The following is a 14873-nucleotide window of genomic DNA, read 5'->3' on the forward strand; positions in this document are numbered from 1 at the left end:
GTGACAATGGTGGTCCTCTTGAAGCAGGTGGGAACCTCCGATTGGAATAAGGAGTAAGTAAAGATGGCAGCAAATAGTCCCACTGGCTGGTCCACACAGGATCCGAGTGCAAGACCAGGGACTCTATCCAGGCCAATTGTTTTTTTTTAGATTAGATTACTTACAGTGTGGAAACAGGCCCTTCGGCCCAACAAGTCCACACCGACCCGCAACCCACCCATACCCCTACATTTACCCCTTATTACCTAGCACTACGGGCAATTTAGCATGGCCAATTCACCTGACCCGCACATCTTTGGACTGTGGGAGGAAACCGGAGCACCCGGAGGAAACCCACGCAGACACGGGGAGAACGTGCAAACTCCACACAGTCAGTCGCCTGAGTCGGGAATTGAACCCAGGTCTCTAGTGCTGTGAGGTAGCAGTGCTAACCACTGTGCCACCGTGCCGCCCACATGGATTCACTCTCAAGAAAGCCAATCTAACGTCTGTGGCAGTGACTGTGGGTACAGGTGCACCCACAGTTGTCAGGTCAGGTGACGTTGTTCCACTGACCTGCCGTTCAAAGCAAGTGTAGAACACATTGAGCTCCTCAGGTAGGGATGCCCTGTTGACCATGGCTCTGCTCGACGATGTTTTGTAGCCAATTATGTCGTGTAAGCCTTACCACAAACAATGGGGATCTGTGTGGTTAGTCTAGATCTCAAGCTTGGTTTGGTATTGCTCTTGGTGTCTCTGATGGCCTTATGAAGATTTCCTGTACAGTTCAGGATCATCCAACTTGAACGCCTAAGACCTGGACTTCAGTAGGGAGTGGATTCCCAGTTCATCCATAGTTTCCCTCTGGGGAAAGTTCAGATTAACATTCTTCGGTATGCAGTCTCCTACGCACTTACTGATGAAGTAATGTTAGTAGCTTACTCGTTTACATTGGCTGCTGAGTTCTTGAATATGGACTAGTCCAACTCCAAGCAGTCCCATAGAAGTGCACAGTGAGTGAGGATGCACGATTCCATCCCAAAAGAACTCCGTAAACTAGGTGATATTCCATGACAATCCAGTATATTGATGGTAATCTTTACTGAGACTAGTTTTATTTTATTCCAGAAATATTAAAATTTCAATGCTTCCAACTGCTGCAGTAGGATTTGAACTCCTTTCTTGAGAATATTTGAAGTCCCCCCTCCTCTGACATTCCCATTTGATTGGCAGAAATGGTCCTCGCCCTCAACAACTTCTCCTTCGAATCCTCCCACTTCCTACAGCCGTGGGCACAGGTATGAGACACCAGCTCTGCCTGCCTCTTAGTAGCATACCTGGAACAGTCCTCCTTCTACAGCTACAAGGGCACCATCACCCTCCTTTTCCTCTGCTACATTGATGACTGTATTAGCGCCATCTTGTGCACCCATGAGGAGACTGAATAGTTCATCAACTTCATCAACATCTCCCACCCCCACCTCAAGTTCATGTGGACCATCCCCGACACCTCCCTCCCCTTCCTCGACCGCTCCAGTAACAGACTCAACACGGGCATCTATTTCAAACCCACCGACTCCCACAACGACCTTGGCTGCATCTCCCCCTCCCCCATAAAAACACAATCCCTTACTCCCAAATCCTCGCCTCCACCACATCTGCTCCAGGGGGAGCAGTTCCAATCCAGGACACCCCAGATGTCCTCCTAATTCAAGGACTGCAATTTCTCTTCCCACATGACCAACAATGTCCTCCAATTCATCTCCTCCATTTCCCACACCACCACCGTCGAGCCCCACCCACCCACCCCCCTAACTGCAACAAGGGTAGAATCCCTCTGGTCCTCACAGTCCAGCCCACAAATCTCCAGATTCAGCGCATCATTCACCACCTAGTGTGAGACCCCACCACCAAACATATACTTCCCTCTCCATCATTCCCTCTGTGACTCCCTCATTAGGTCCATGCTCCCCTCCAACCTACCCTCTACACTCAGCACCTTTCCCTGTGTCCTCACGCAGTGTAAAACCTATGCCCACACCTGCCCCCTCACCTCCATCCAAGGCCCTAAAGGAACATTTCAAATCTGGCAGAGATTTTCCTGCACATCCACCCACCTTATTTACTGCATCTGTTGCTCTCGATGTGGTCTCCTCCACATCGAGGAGACTGAGTGACCACGCTCAGGGTGGTTCGGGGAACATCTCTGGTCTGCACACACCAAACAACCCCGCTGCCCTGTGACCAACCACCTCCCCCTCACACTCCCCCAAGGACATGCAAATCCTGGCCCTCCTCCACTGCCCAATCAAAGCCACTCCACAACTGGAGGAAGAAGGCCTCATCTCCCGCCTCGGAACCCTACAACTACACAGCGTCAACATTGGCGTCACCAATTTCCATATCTCCCCACCCCCTACCTCATCCCAGATCTAGCCCTCCGATTTGGCACCACCCTCTTGACCTGACCGCCCTATCTAAATCCTTCCCACTTATCCACAATACTGACTACCACAATCACTTCCCACCTGCTTGCACCTATGGCCATCCCACCTACCCTCCCCCCCAGCCCTGCCCCTACCTTGAATTTATCTCCCAGCCCCTTTCCTCCTCCACATTCCTGACGAAGGGCTTATGCCTGGAATGTTGACTCTCCTGCCCCTTGGATGCTGCCTGACCTGCTGTGCTTTTCCAGTACCACACTATTTGACTCTGTATTGATAATCTAGTGACATTACCTATTCCCTATTAAACTAAAATCATTACACTTCCACTTGAATGTACTAGCCTTAAATTTTTCTGGCGTGTTTAATGGGCAATTAATGGGTTAATACCACAACACATGTCCTTGCATGCATTTACATACCAAATCTCTTTGTGAGGTTCAATGTAGTGAAGCTTGTGGGAACTCAAAGGGAAAACCGGCTATACTTTCCAGATTTCCACGTGTCTCTACATGCATGAATATCTAAAGTTGCAGACCAATTCATGCTTTAACAATGGAAGGACCTGATACATTCACTCGCCACCAGGATACACGAACACCAACTGGCCACTAAAAGACATGACTCACTATCACTAGTTTCTATACATACAGACAGAGAAGGACACCACTTTGACTGGGATGACACACATCCTAGGACAGGCGAAACAAAAAAACATGCATGTGGGCGGCACGGTGGCACAGTGGGCGGCACGGTGGCACAGTGGTTAGCACTGATGCCTCACAGCACCCGGGTTAAATTCCCGCCTCAGGCGACTGACTGTGTGGAGTTTGCACATTCTCCCCGTGTCTGTGTGGGTTTCCTCCGGGTGCTCCGGTTTCCTCCCACAGTCCAAAGATGTGCAGGTTAGGGGATTTGGCCGTGCTAAATTGTCTGTAGTGTTAGATAAATGTAGGGGTATGGGTGGGTTGCGCTTCGGCGGGTCGGCGTGGACTTGTTGGGCTGAAGGGCTTGTTTCCACACCGTAAGTCTAATCTAAAACATGAGAATTCTTAGAGGCATGGCATTCTAACCAGGCCTCCATCAGTAAACACATCGATTTAGACCCTATCTACCTTCCCTTGAAAAAAAGAACAGGAAATGACATCCACATCTTAAGTAACCAAGAGCTATAAATAGAGAGGTGGAACGTACCACCAGCGCTTCACCAGAGACTCTCACTGATGACGTTACCTTGTCATGATGATGAAACGTTTGAAGATAAGCCTTCCAGCTCAGCGAGCTAACTTACAGACTTATCATCAACCTGAGCTACAAATCTGCTCAAAAATCACTGCTCAAAAGCCTGATGGTAATCACATTACCCATACGTAATACACAACTTGGCACCAACATTGTCTGCTTAAAATCTATGACTGCAGCTCAAAGAATCTACACTGACCGTAAAACATTCTGGAACATTCTTAAGTCATGAAAGGCACTACATAACTGCAAGGCTTCAATCTCTCTCTCGGTATCGAAGAAGGTAATTTCAAGGTAAACAAAAAAAAAACAAATGAACTACGGATGTTGCAAATCAGAAACAAAACCAAAGTGCTGGAAAAACTCAGCAGGTCTGATAGCATTTATGGAGAAAAATCAGAGTTAATGTTTCCGGTCCAGTGACCCTCCTCCAGAATGGTTATAAGAAGGGTCTCTCTAGACCTGAAATGTTAACACTGCTGTCCTCTCCACAGATGCAGGGTTTGTAACTGCAAGGTTATTGGCATTAATGTCCTGCATCTTAAACAGAATTTGTAATGCTTCAAGATTAGTGGGAAAGAGCAGGTGAGAGGTTAATTTCTACATTTCCACTTTCCCATTTCAATTTTGCTGAACTGTGCGATTTTAACACCAATGGTTTTGTCAGCAAAATAGGCTCCCGTTGAACTCTGCAAATTGAGATTTCACAAGGCACATGGAACTCTGAAGACCAGCACAATCCAGTGCTGAGCTGCCCCTCTGCCCAGTGCTGATGGAAAGCTAGCATGGCCATTGAGAGGTTAAGTTTGAACAAAGTTGCCTTTAACAGGGCCAGGAGGAGCAGTGATCTTCTGGGTCCCACAAGCCCTCCCAACTCGGAGACCACTGTTACAACTCCTCCTGCACTCACTGCTGCAAGCTTTCTCAGGGTTCTGCCATCGATTACCGGGGCTATCTGATTTCCTCCTGAAATTCAAATAGTGGCATTAAAATAGGACCCGACAATATCAGCTGACAGTTTCCAGTCTGAGGTCAAGAGGCATTTATGTGTCTGTTTCTCACTTAGTCTTTATGCAGCTTTATTCTGGTAGAAAAGAAAATAAATACCTTGTATTTCAGATCGCCTACTTACCTATCTTCAACTATCCCTTCATGCCCCTTCATCAACATCTGCCCAGGGTAATCTGAAAATCTGGGTGCAAACAATTTCTAGCTGCATTTCCCATGTATATTGTAGAGGGCCAGTAACCACATAAGAAACCAAGGAACTTCAGCCAATGTGACATGCAGAAGAGCTATTCTGATTGGTTGGAGAATTGTTTTAAACACTCCTCCTCATTTTATAAAATTGCCTTAATGTGCACAGTGTACAAGATGACTAATTTAATCTCCTGAATTTTAAGTCTCTCTCTCTCTCTCTCTCTCTCCTGTACATTGATGGGGAAATTGTGTGATGGATCACACTAAATGGCAAACTCACTTCATCAGGACCTAGGTCTAAGGTTAGAGTGGTGCTGGAAAAGCACAGCAGGTCAGGCAGCATCCGAGGAGCAGGAGAATCAACGTTTTGGGCAAAAGCCCTTCATCAGGAACCCAGGAAATGTCGATTTTCCTGCTCCTCGGATGCTGCCTGACCTGCTGTGCTTTTCCAGCACCACTCTAATCTAGACTCTGATCTCCAGCGTCTGCAGTCCTCACTTCCATCAGGGCCTAGTTTTTTCCTCATGTCTGCTAACAAAAGGGACAGAATTTCAGATGTCACATACCAGTTGATGGAATGAGATGTTCAACTGATGCTTTTGATCTTTAGTTTCAGTGCCACTCAAAGCAGACAAATGTACTGTAAGGGCGTGGAATGCCCTACCTGCCAATGCAGCTAAGTCAACTACATTAGGGGCATTTAAATAATCCTTGGATAAGCACATGGATGATGATGGGATAGTGTAGGGGGATGGGCTTAGATTAGTTCAGAGGTTGGTCAACATCGAGGGCTGAAGGGCCTGTTCTGCCCTGTATTGTTCTATGTTCTAATGTAATTTCTGTTAGGTTATTCTCACGTTGTGATATTCTAACACCAACATTCATTTGTTCCTCTCCCCAGTTTCATACTCGTCTTGGATTTTATTGGCCTCAATCTAGCAATTCTGAACTCCTGTATCAATCCCATCGCTCTGTACTTTGTGAGCAAGAAATTTAAAAATTGCTTCCAGGTAGGAATCTCATTTACAATATGCGTAATTGCAACGTGTGATTCTGTGAGAGTTAATTGAAAAAGAAGAGGAGAGCACGCATTTATTGATGGAGCATATCATATAAAAAGAGAAATTCCACAAATTCTGTGTTTGCGGCATTGTACCGTATTCCGAGCATTTACAAAAAAGAACCATTGGCACAAAGGATATCAGATTCCTGCCGATCAGGAAGATCTGCTCTTACCTTTCCAGAACAGCTAGAGGTGCCGCATTAGACAACAGCACTTATGACTTCACATTGAATTAAAAAATAAATATCCTAGACCTATGTCTCATCTTCAAATAAACCTGAAAGTCTCTCTCTGCGACAAATAGCCAGAACTAACCCAAACATTATACATTAAAGCATAAAATGTCTCTGATTCTCTGCATCAATGCTTCTAGCTCCATGGAGTAGAAACCATGGTCTTGGCATGAAGCTCCACCATCAGCACTGTCAAAACAATTGCTTCCTGTTTATCTTCTTGGTATGTTTAAGCCTTCGCACAACAGGAAGATTACCAAAAACGGACTCTTCACCACCAGAACAAATACAACCTTGAGCCATTATTCCTTGCGTTAGATGTGGAGTTTTACACCATGGGAAAACACCTATCATTTTTTGTGCCAGTCTTGGTGGGTATGGACAAGTTGGGCCAAAGGGTCTGTTTCTGTGCTGTACATCTCTATGACTATGACCTATCTACTCTTATCCCACTTTCCATTGGTTAGCTTATAGCCTTATATGCTGTGGTGTTTTAAATGTTCTTCTAATTTCTGGCAATAAGACCCAGATACTCTGGGTGAAGGAATCCCTCGAAACCTCCTTCCCCTTATCTTAAATCCAAGCCCCTTGATTATTGACTCTCACCACTAAAGGGAAATGTTTCTTCCTATCTATTCTAGGTAGGACCCTCATAATTTTGTACATCTCAATCGGGTCCTCTCTCAGCCTTCTCTGGTCTAAGAAAACAACACCAACGTATTCTGTTTTTGTTCATAGCTCAACATCCTGGTGAACCTCCTCTCTACTACAGTCACATGCTTCCTATAGTGTGGCCACTAGAAATGGATACATCGCTCCACCTATAGCCTATCTAACACCTACAACTCCATTATCACTTCCTTGTGCTCGTTTTTAACATCTCAGCTCATTAAGGCAAATATCCCACATGCTTTCTTAACCATCTTACCTACCTATCCTGCTGCCCACAGGGATCTATGGACACAAACAGCAAGGTTCTGCTCATCCCTGTGTGTATTCCCACACCTTTAGTTCTCCCAAAATGCATCAGCTGACACTTTTTGGAATTAAATTCCATTTGCCACTGCTCAGTCGAGCTGACCAGCCCATTGCTTTCTCGGTGACAATGAACACCTGATTTTTATCCTTGCTGGGTTCTCAGCTGTTGAGAAGTTAGTGTTGTCCAAAGTTATGATCCTAAAAGGGTTAAAGGTCATCTTACATTGGCTCTGTCTTTTCTGCTCCAGTTATATAAAGTCTGTGAGTGACCAGGAGTTCTACTCTCGCTTTCAGAGCACACAGGTATATTTGTACCGACTCCCTGAGGTCCTTGTAATTATCCACCATCAAAGGTCATTCTACTTTTAGCAATTTTTTAAAAACTTGGAATGAGGACATCTAATTTAGAGTCAACCACATTGCTATGGGTATGGAGTCACATGCAGGCCAGACCCTCCTTCAAGTACAGATGGGCTTTTCCAATAATCAATAATGGATTCATCATCAATATTCACCAGAATTTATTTTGTTGAATTCAAGTTCCACCATTGGCCATGGCGTGATTTGAACATGGGTCATCAGAATATTACCCAGGCCTCTGGATTAATAAGCGAGCAATGATATCACTAGGTCAATGCTCCACCTTTTTTTTATTATTTATTACCATGTTTATTGTCATGTAATAAACCTTCTTGTTAGTTATGAACAATGCCTTTTCAGTAGATGCTCATTGAAGGGGTACCCTTTCCCAGTACTCACGGGATAGGGTGCAAGCTACGCTAGGCCTTATTCAGCAACAGTACAGGTAGAAATGGCAAATACCACAAAGTATCAGGAGTGGTCATCGGAGAAAGTACAAAAGCGGGATGAGGTCCCAGAAATGAGGCCAGGGCTGTGTTAACTCCTCAGCCCCATCTACATTGTATTAACCGGCTTCCTTACCGTTGGAAGTATTGGAAAGTATATTCACAACCCAGAGGCCTCCTGCTGGTGCATTTTGGTGACAGGTTTGGTTTACAGACTGTCTTTTGATAGTCTGCTGTTTGGGAGCGTGGGAAAATGAAATGGGAATCCCGTACGTCCTTCAGAGATCCAGGAGGGTACTCCAGGTCTCCTGGCATTATAACAGATCTTTTGGTGTCCTTTTTTTTAAATTCAGTTCTGTATCTAAAAATATTATTATACATAAAACTGAACAGATTTTATTCCTACCACCAAATCATTCATGGTCCTAGTCATCTATTATCCAACATCACGGTGGCACAGTGGTTAGCGCCAGAGACCCAGGTTCAATTGCCGCCTCAGGTGACTCTCTGTGTGGAGTTTGCACACTGTTTCCACACTGTAAGTGATCTAATCTGATCTAATCACTAAATCACCCGTGTTTTCAAATAATCAAATTATATGCAAAGCCTGGCAAAGCTAATTCATTGCCACTAAAAGTGAGGGAGAGAGTGAGGGCTGAAATCAAAGTAGAGGTTGAAGATAAGATAAAGCACTCCAACCCTGCCGTGCCTAAAGCATTGGGAGAATTGGTGAATACCATGTGCTTTCTCTCCAAGGACACCTGGGCATGAAAGTAGCCATAGCAGAGGGGCAGACATTTGGCAACCATTACTGCCTGCCTTTTGGATCTATTAATGGCCAACTTGACCAGGCCCAGGAACAGACCCATGAGAAGGCCCTCTGACTCGCACATAGCCCTCTGCTCCGGATGTCCTTTCTCTCTGTCCCGACAGCTTTAACTAGCTGGTGGGAAAGTGGTAGGGATTGACCTGCTCAGGCATCAGGAAAGATGCATGTCCTTCAACCCTTGCTGAGTGGAATATATTTTCGAAGGACTAGTCAGAGAGATGAGGAGCACATTTCCAGACTCCAACAGGAACGCTTGGGCCTTTGCTGCCGTGAACTTCAGTCACCCTCTCGCGACCATGATTACTTCAGCAGCTCTTATCAAATGCTTCCTCATGGCATTTAGCCCCTGCCCCATTCTCACGCTCATCCAACGGCCTTAACAATTCTGGTGTGCAATGAGCTGTCCACTTCAGGTCCCCCAGACACCAACCCTACATCACGTTATTATGGCATGTTGCCTTTATTATGGTATGTTCCTCAAAATGTACACAATAATATGACATTGTACTGTGCCCTTTATCTCAGAGATTGACCATCAATGCACCTGCTGACAGGACACGTATGTTAATGATTTGTCTGTCTTTCAGTCTTGTTTGTGCTGCTGTTGCCAGAGCCAGACTCTCATGAATGTGATGCCGATGAATGACACCTCCAAACATGTAAGCGTGCACTGGAAAAACCAGGAATCCAATAATCCTGGTGATCGGAGCAGCCGGAAGGACAGTATGAACTGAAAGGAGAAAGTTCCATTGGATGATGGGACAGCATTAGCAGAGCTCGCATCCTCCTCCATGTCTGAAACTGTATCAATGCTGCCCTCTGATGTGGGAGAAAACGGAAGACAGGGTGGACTGTGACTAGAACTTATCATTTTAGATTCATTTTGGAATTCCAAAGGCTTTGATTACCTGTGGCAAAGAGTTGGCCATATACCAGTGTTGAATTTTTTTAAATTTGTGATTATCAACAGACAATGTTTGAAAACACTGGGTTGAGTATCTGTATGGATTATTATCTTGAAACGTCCTTAGGGCCCACTGTAGACTTTTATCCACATTCTGTTTAAGGCAAAATGACTGGGTAAGTTTTCTGATATTTCACATGTGTCAGTAAGCTCTTAGATACTAGAAGCCAAGTAGAAAAACCTGTTTCACAAATGTATTCAGCATATAAATCCCTATTTATCGAAAGGGAGTACAGTGATAATTTCGTGTGAACATTTCGAGTCCTTCAGCAGGATAGGTTCAACAATTCAAATCAGGTCAATTTCATTATTAGCTAACAAAAGGCAATGCAAAATAATCAAGATTTGTTTAATAGTATAGTCTCTGTAAAAGGAGAGAATCACCCATTCTCATTACTTCTACAAAACTATAGATGCCTATTATGATTAGTTTTAGAGGATATGTATCCTTTCCATTTTATATATTATGAATGGTGATTATTTCTGTATTATTTGAATGGACATAATTATTGACAGTTTCTAGAAATGTCACATAAATGTACATAACAATATAACGTCCTCAGTAGCAGCATAATCGAAAGAATAGAAACGCCACATCAAAGTTTTGTTTATAAATTATACATATTACAGGGTCTATCCAATGAGCATGTCTCAGGTGAGTTCTGACTTGCGTACATGTAATGAATCCCCTACCTCCACCACAATGCAATAAAAGCAAGAATGATTCTTCTTTTCCATAATTTTGTTGAATTGGTGTTTGAGCAATACGATAAACAAATACATAAAATCTGTTTCAACATATTTTTATATGCCATCTGAAACCAGTATGTTCTTGCAGTTGTGTCATAGATGGTGACTATAGTACGTCTGGTTCAGTTTGAAATTCCAAATATCCAAGTATTATCACAGCAATGGATCACTTCACAGAGAAATTTAGCTTTCCACATACTTACCTGGGTGAATTTGATGTTCAGACATTTTATCTCCACATCAGCCGAAAGCATTAATGATTCCAACATGTTCACTGCTATTGTGCACTGCACAATTAAAATAACATCTCATTCTAGTGAGTTTTGAGAAGATTTGTGGTTCAGATTGAGGTTCTGGATGTAGATTTGCTCACTAAGGTGGAAGGTTCTTTTCAGATGTTTCGTCACCATACTAGGTAACATCTTCACTAGGACTCCGGGCAAAGCACTGCTGATGTTTCCTGCTTTCTATTTATATGTTTGGGTTGGTGACATCATTTCTTGTGGTGATGTAATTTCCTATTCTTTTTCATAGGGGGTAGTAAATGGGATCCAAGTCAATGTATTTGTTGATAGAGTTCCAGTTGGAATGCCATGCTTCTAGGAATTCTCGTGTGTGTCTCTGTTTGGCTTGTCCTAGGATGGATGTGTTGTCCCAGTCGAAGTTGGGTCATGTTGTTTTGTGGCTAGTTGATGCCTCTCTCTCACTATTATCCTTACATACAGATAAGGAAGGACACAACTTCAACTGGGACAACCCATCCATCCTAGGACAAACCAACCGGAACTCTATCAAGAAACACATTGACTTGGACCCCATTTACCACCCCGAGAAAAAGAACAGGAAATGACATCACCACAGGAAATGATGTCACCACAGGAAATTGCATCACCAACCCAAAGAAACCCAAATATATAAATAGAAAGCAGGAAACATCAGCAGTGTTTTGTCCAGAGGCTCACTGAAGATGAGGGTAACGAAACATCTAAAAATGAACCTTCCAGCTCAGTGAGCAAACCTACATCCAGAACATCTCATTCTCTTCCAATTTTCTATTCAATTTTAGAGATAAACCCACTAACATGAGAGAATTTTTCTGTGTGACTCACTGTGGGCAATTTGAGGGAGAAATTGGATCAGGCCTGAAAACTTTGTGTTACCTGTTTAACATCAGTACAGCATGAAATGCACTGTTGAGTGTCTGAACTTCTAAGCAAGGGGCCCAATGGGAAACTGGCATCTTTTAGGCCTGTATCTTTCAGAAGTGAATTTTGTTCTGACACATGGTAAACTCTCCTGCTTAATTTAAAACCAGCAACACTGAAAAGATTTATTCTGTTCAGTAATCTGAAAATTTGAGAGGCTAAGAGCTATTTAAAGTAAAAATAAACAACTTCATTTCTTAAAGTATAACAGAGAATCATTGACTAACAACTATTTACAACTCCTTCCTCTAACCTATCTTTTACTTTCCCTTCTATGACTCTAGTCCGACAAAAAACCTGATTAAGATTTACCAAAAAAAATTCAAGTTTCAAAACCAGCCAGCTGTTGAAACTTCTCCTGTCTTCTGTTCTTCTTACAGATTTCTATTTCACAGGTCACTGATCGATAAAGGTACCTTTAAGAGAGCTACTTTTAAGGCAGTCTGTACATGCTGCTGGCTTGGCAGTCCTCCTTTCAACTATTCAATTTTCCCTGGTCTTATACCCCCCAAAGCATCGGATTGTTTCATTGGCTTTTAATATTGTCCATATACTCAATTCAAACTTGATTGGAGTTTGGTGTTTTTTGGGGTATAAATTAAACTGATTGGCCCAATTCAAATTTGTTTTTGTCTGCAGGCAACCTAGCTGCTGGACCAAAAGGTTGCATTATATTTTGCTCAGAATATTTGGTGCTACCAGGTAGTTCTGCTAGCTTTTCACTTTCTTAAAGGTACAGTACACCCAAATCTTCATAACAATTTTGATTACAGCAGTGCTAGAATTGATTAGAGAAGATACTCTTTTAGACAAGAACACTGAGTCATGGTACTTCAGGGCAATCAGCATGCTCTAAGGTTCTCCGGTGCAGCACTGAATCAGGAGGTGGAGAAAAATCCTCTAACTACGTGAAACCGAGGCCAATATTTAATGGAGACAATGAGGGCTTTGTCAGCTAGATTACTGAGGCATATCTTCGGGAAAGGAATTGAGTTAATGTGGTGCAGAGACACACTGGTTTCATCTCGAATGGCATGATTTGCACTCCTACAGTTACTAGCACTCTACCGTACCTGTTTCCTTTGCTGTTTCCCATCAGGCAGTTATGCTGACGTGGTGCGTCATAACGCAAAGCCCTTCTAAAGCTGAAAAAGGCAAAGATCTCCGATGGATCCAGCTTCTATTGCTGACTATTGGTTAAAATATAAATTCTGTTTGAAGATCAAATCATATTCAGCCCCAAAATCCAATTGGCCTCCTAGTTACATTGTCTTTAAAACTGTGAATGGCCTAAGGCCTAAGATTAATACAATGAAGCCCAAAAAGCATTTTATAGTCGTAGAATCACAGAGGTGTACAGCACGGAAACAGATCCTTTGTTATAGACTTGAGGGAATCACAGATAAAAGTAAGAGTAAAGGAGCGTTATTTTTAAAAAGCACTTCAATTTTAGCTTTTTCACAAAGTCGGTGCCAGTCTCCAGACTGCCACGGCCAAATCTCCAGAAGACGCTAGACTTTAAACCCCAAGGCCAGGCTCCCTATGCCGAAAGGTCCCGTCTCCGGGAGAGGCTGCACCTGTGCCAGCCGGGTCATGGAATCACCTCTGGGACTCGTCTGGAATTGCCACACCGACACTGGCCTGGGATATACTGTCCCCACACTGGCCTGGCCTGGGATACACCGTCCCCACACTGGCCTGGCCTGGGATACACTGTCCCCACACTGGCCTGGCCTGGGATACACTGTCCCCACACTGGCCTGGCCTGGGATACACCGTCCCCACACTGCCCTGGCCTGGGATATACCGTCACCACGCTACCCTGGCCTGGGATACATTGTCCACACGCTGGCCAGGCCTGGCCTGGGATACACGGTCCCCAGCCTTGCCAGGCCTGGGATACACCATCCCCACGCTGACCTGGCCTGGGATACACGGTCCCCAGCCTTGCCAGGCCTGGGATACACCGTCCCCACGCTGACCTGGCCTGGGATACGCTGTCCCCACACAGGCCTGGCCTGGGATACACTGTCCCCACACTGGCCTGGCCTGGGATACACTGTCCCCAGGCTGGCCTGACCTGGGATACACCGTCCCCACGCTGGCCTGGCCTGGGATATACCGTCCTCACACCGGCCTGGCCTGGGATACACGGTCCCCACGCTGGCCTGGCCTGGGATATACCGTCCCCACACTGTCCTGGCCTGGGATACACTGGCCCAACACTGGCCTGGCCTGGGATACACCATCCCCACACTGGCCTGGCCTGGATTACACTGCACCCACACTGGCCTGGCCTGGAATACACCGTCCCCACACTGGCCTGGCCTGGGATACACCGTCCCCACACTGGCCTGGCCTGGGATACACTGCCCCCACGCTGGCCTGGTCTGGGATACACGTCCCCAAACTGGCCTGGTCTGGGACACACTGTCCCCAAACTGGCCTGGCCTGGGATACACTGTCCCCATTCTGGCCTGGTCTGGGTTACACTGTCCCACACTGACCTGGCCTGCGATACACGGTCCCCACCCTCGCCAGGCCTGGGATACACCCTCCCCACACTGGCCTGGCCTGGGATGTACCGTCCCCACACTGGCCTGACCTGTGATACACCTTCACCACACTGGCCTGGTCTGGGATACACCGCCCCAACACTGGCCTGGCCTGGGATACACTGCCCCACGCCGGCCTGGCCTGGTATACACTGTCCCCACACTGGCCTGGCCTGAGATTCACCGTCCCAACACTGGCCTGGCCTGGGATACACCGTCCCCACACTGGCCTGGCCTGGGACACACTGTCCCCACGCTGGCCAGGCCTGGGATATACTGTCCCCATGCTGGCCTGGCCTGGGATACACTGTCCCCATGCTGGCCTGGCCTGGGATATACCATCCCCACACTGGCCTGGCCTGAGATACACTGTCCCCACACTGGCCTGACCTGGGATACACTGTCCCCACACTGGTCTGGCCTGGGATACACGACCCCCGCACTGACCTGGCCTGGGATACGCCGTCCCCACACTGGCCTGGCCTGGGATACACTGACCCCACACTGACCTGGTCTGGGATACACTTACCCCACACTGGCCTGGCCTGGGATTGACCGCCCCAACACTGGCCTGGCCTGGGATACACTGTCCCCAAACTGGCCTGGCCTGGGATACACTGTCCCC

General features: G+C 45.8%; 1 protein-coding gene across 1 annotated transcript in view; it reads left to right on the forward strand.

The window, feature by feature from the left end:
* ednraa (endothelin receptor type Aa) overlaps window positions 1-10478 on the forward strand; it is a 53445-nt gene extending 42967 nt beyond the window's left edge. Inside the window, exons 6-7 of the mRNA XM_060827205.1 lie at window positions 5767-5875; window positions 9362-10478. Coding sequence (XP_060683188.1) covers window positions 5767-5875; window positions 9362-9508 — 256 coding nt within the window. The 3' untranslated portion in view covers window positions 9509-10478. The remainder of the gene's footprint in view (window positions 1-5766; window positions 5876-9361) is intronic.
* Window positions 10479-14873: the final 4395 nt, after the last annotated feature.

Source organism: Hemiscyllium ocellatum, chromosome 1 (assembly GCF_020745735.1).
Source record: "Hemiscyllium ocellatum isolate sHemOce1 chromosome 1, sHemOce1.pat.X.cur, whole genome shotgun sequence".
In the NCBI taxonomy this organism is placed as follows: Eukaryota; Metazoa; Chordata; class Chondrichthyes; order Orectolobiformes; family Hemiscylliidae; genus Hemiscyllium; species Hemiscyllium ocellatum.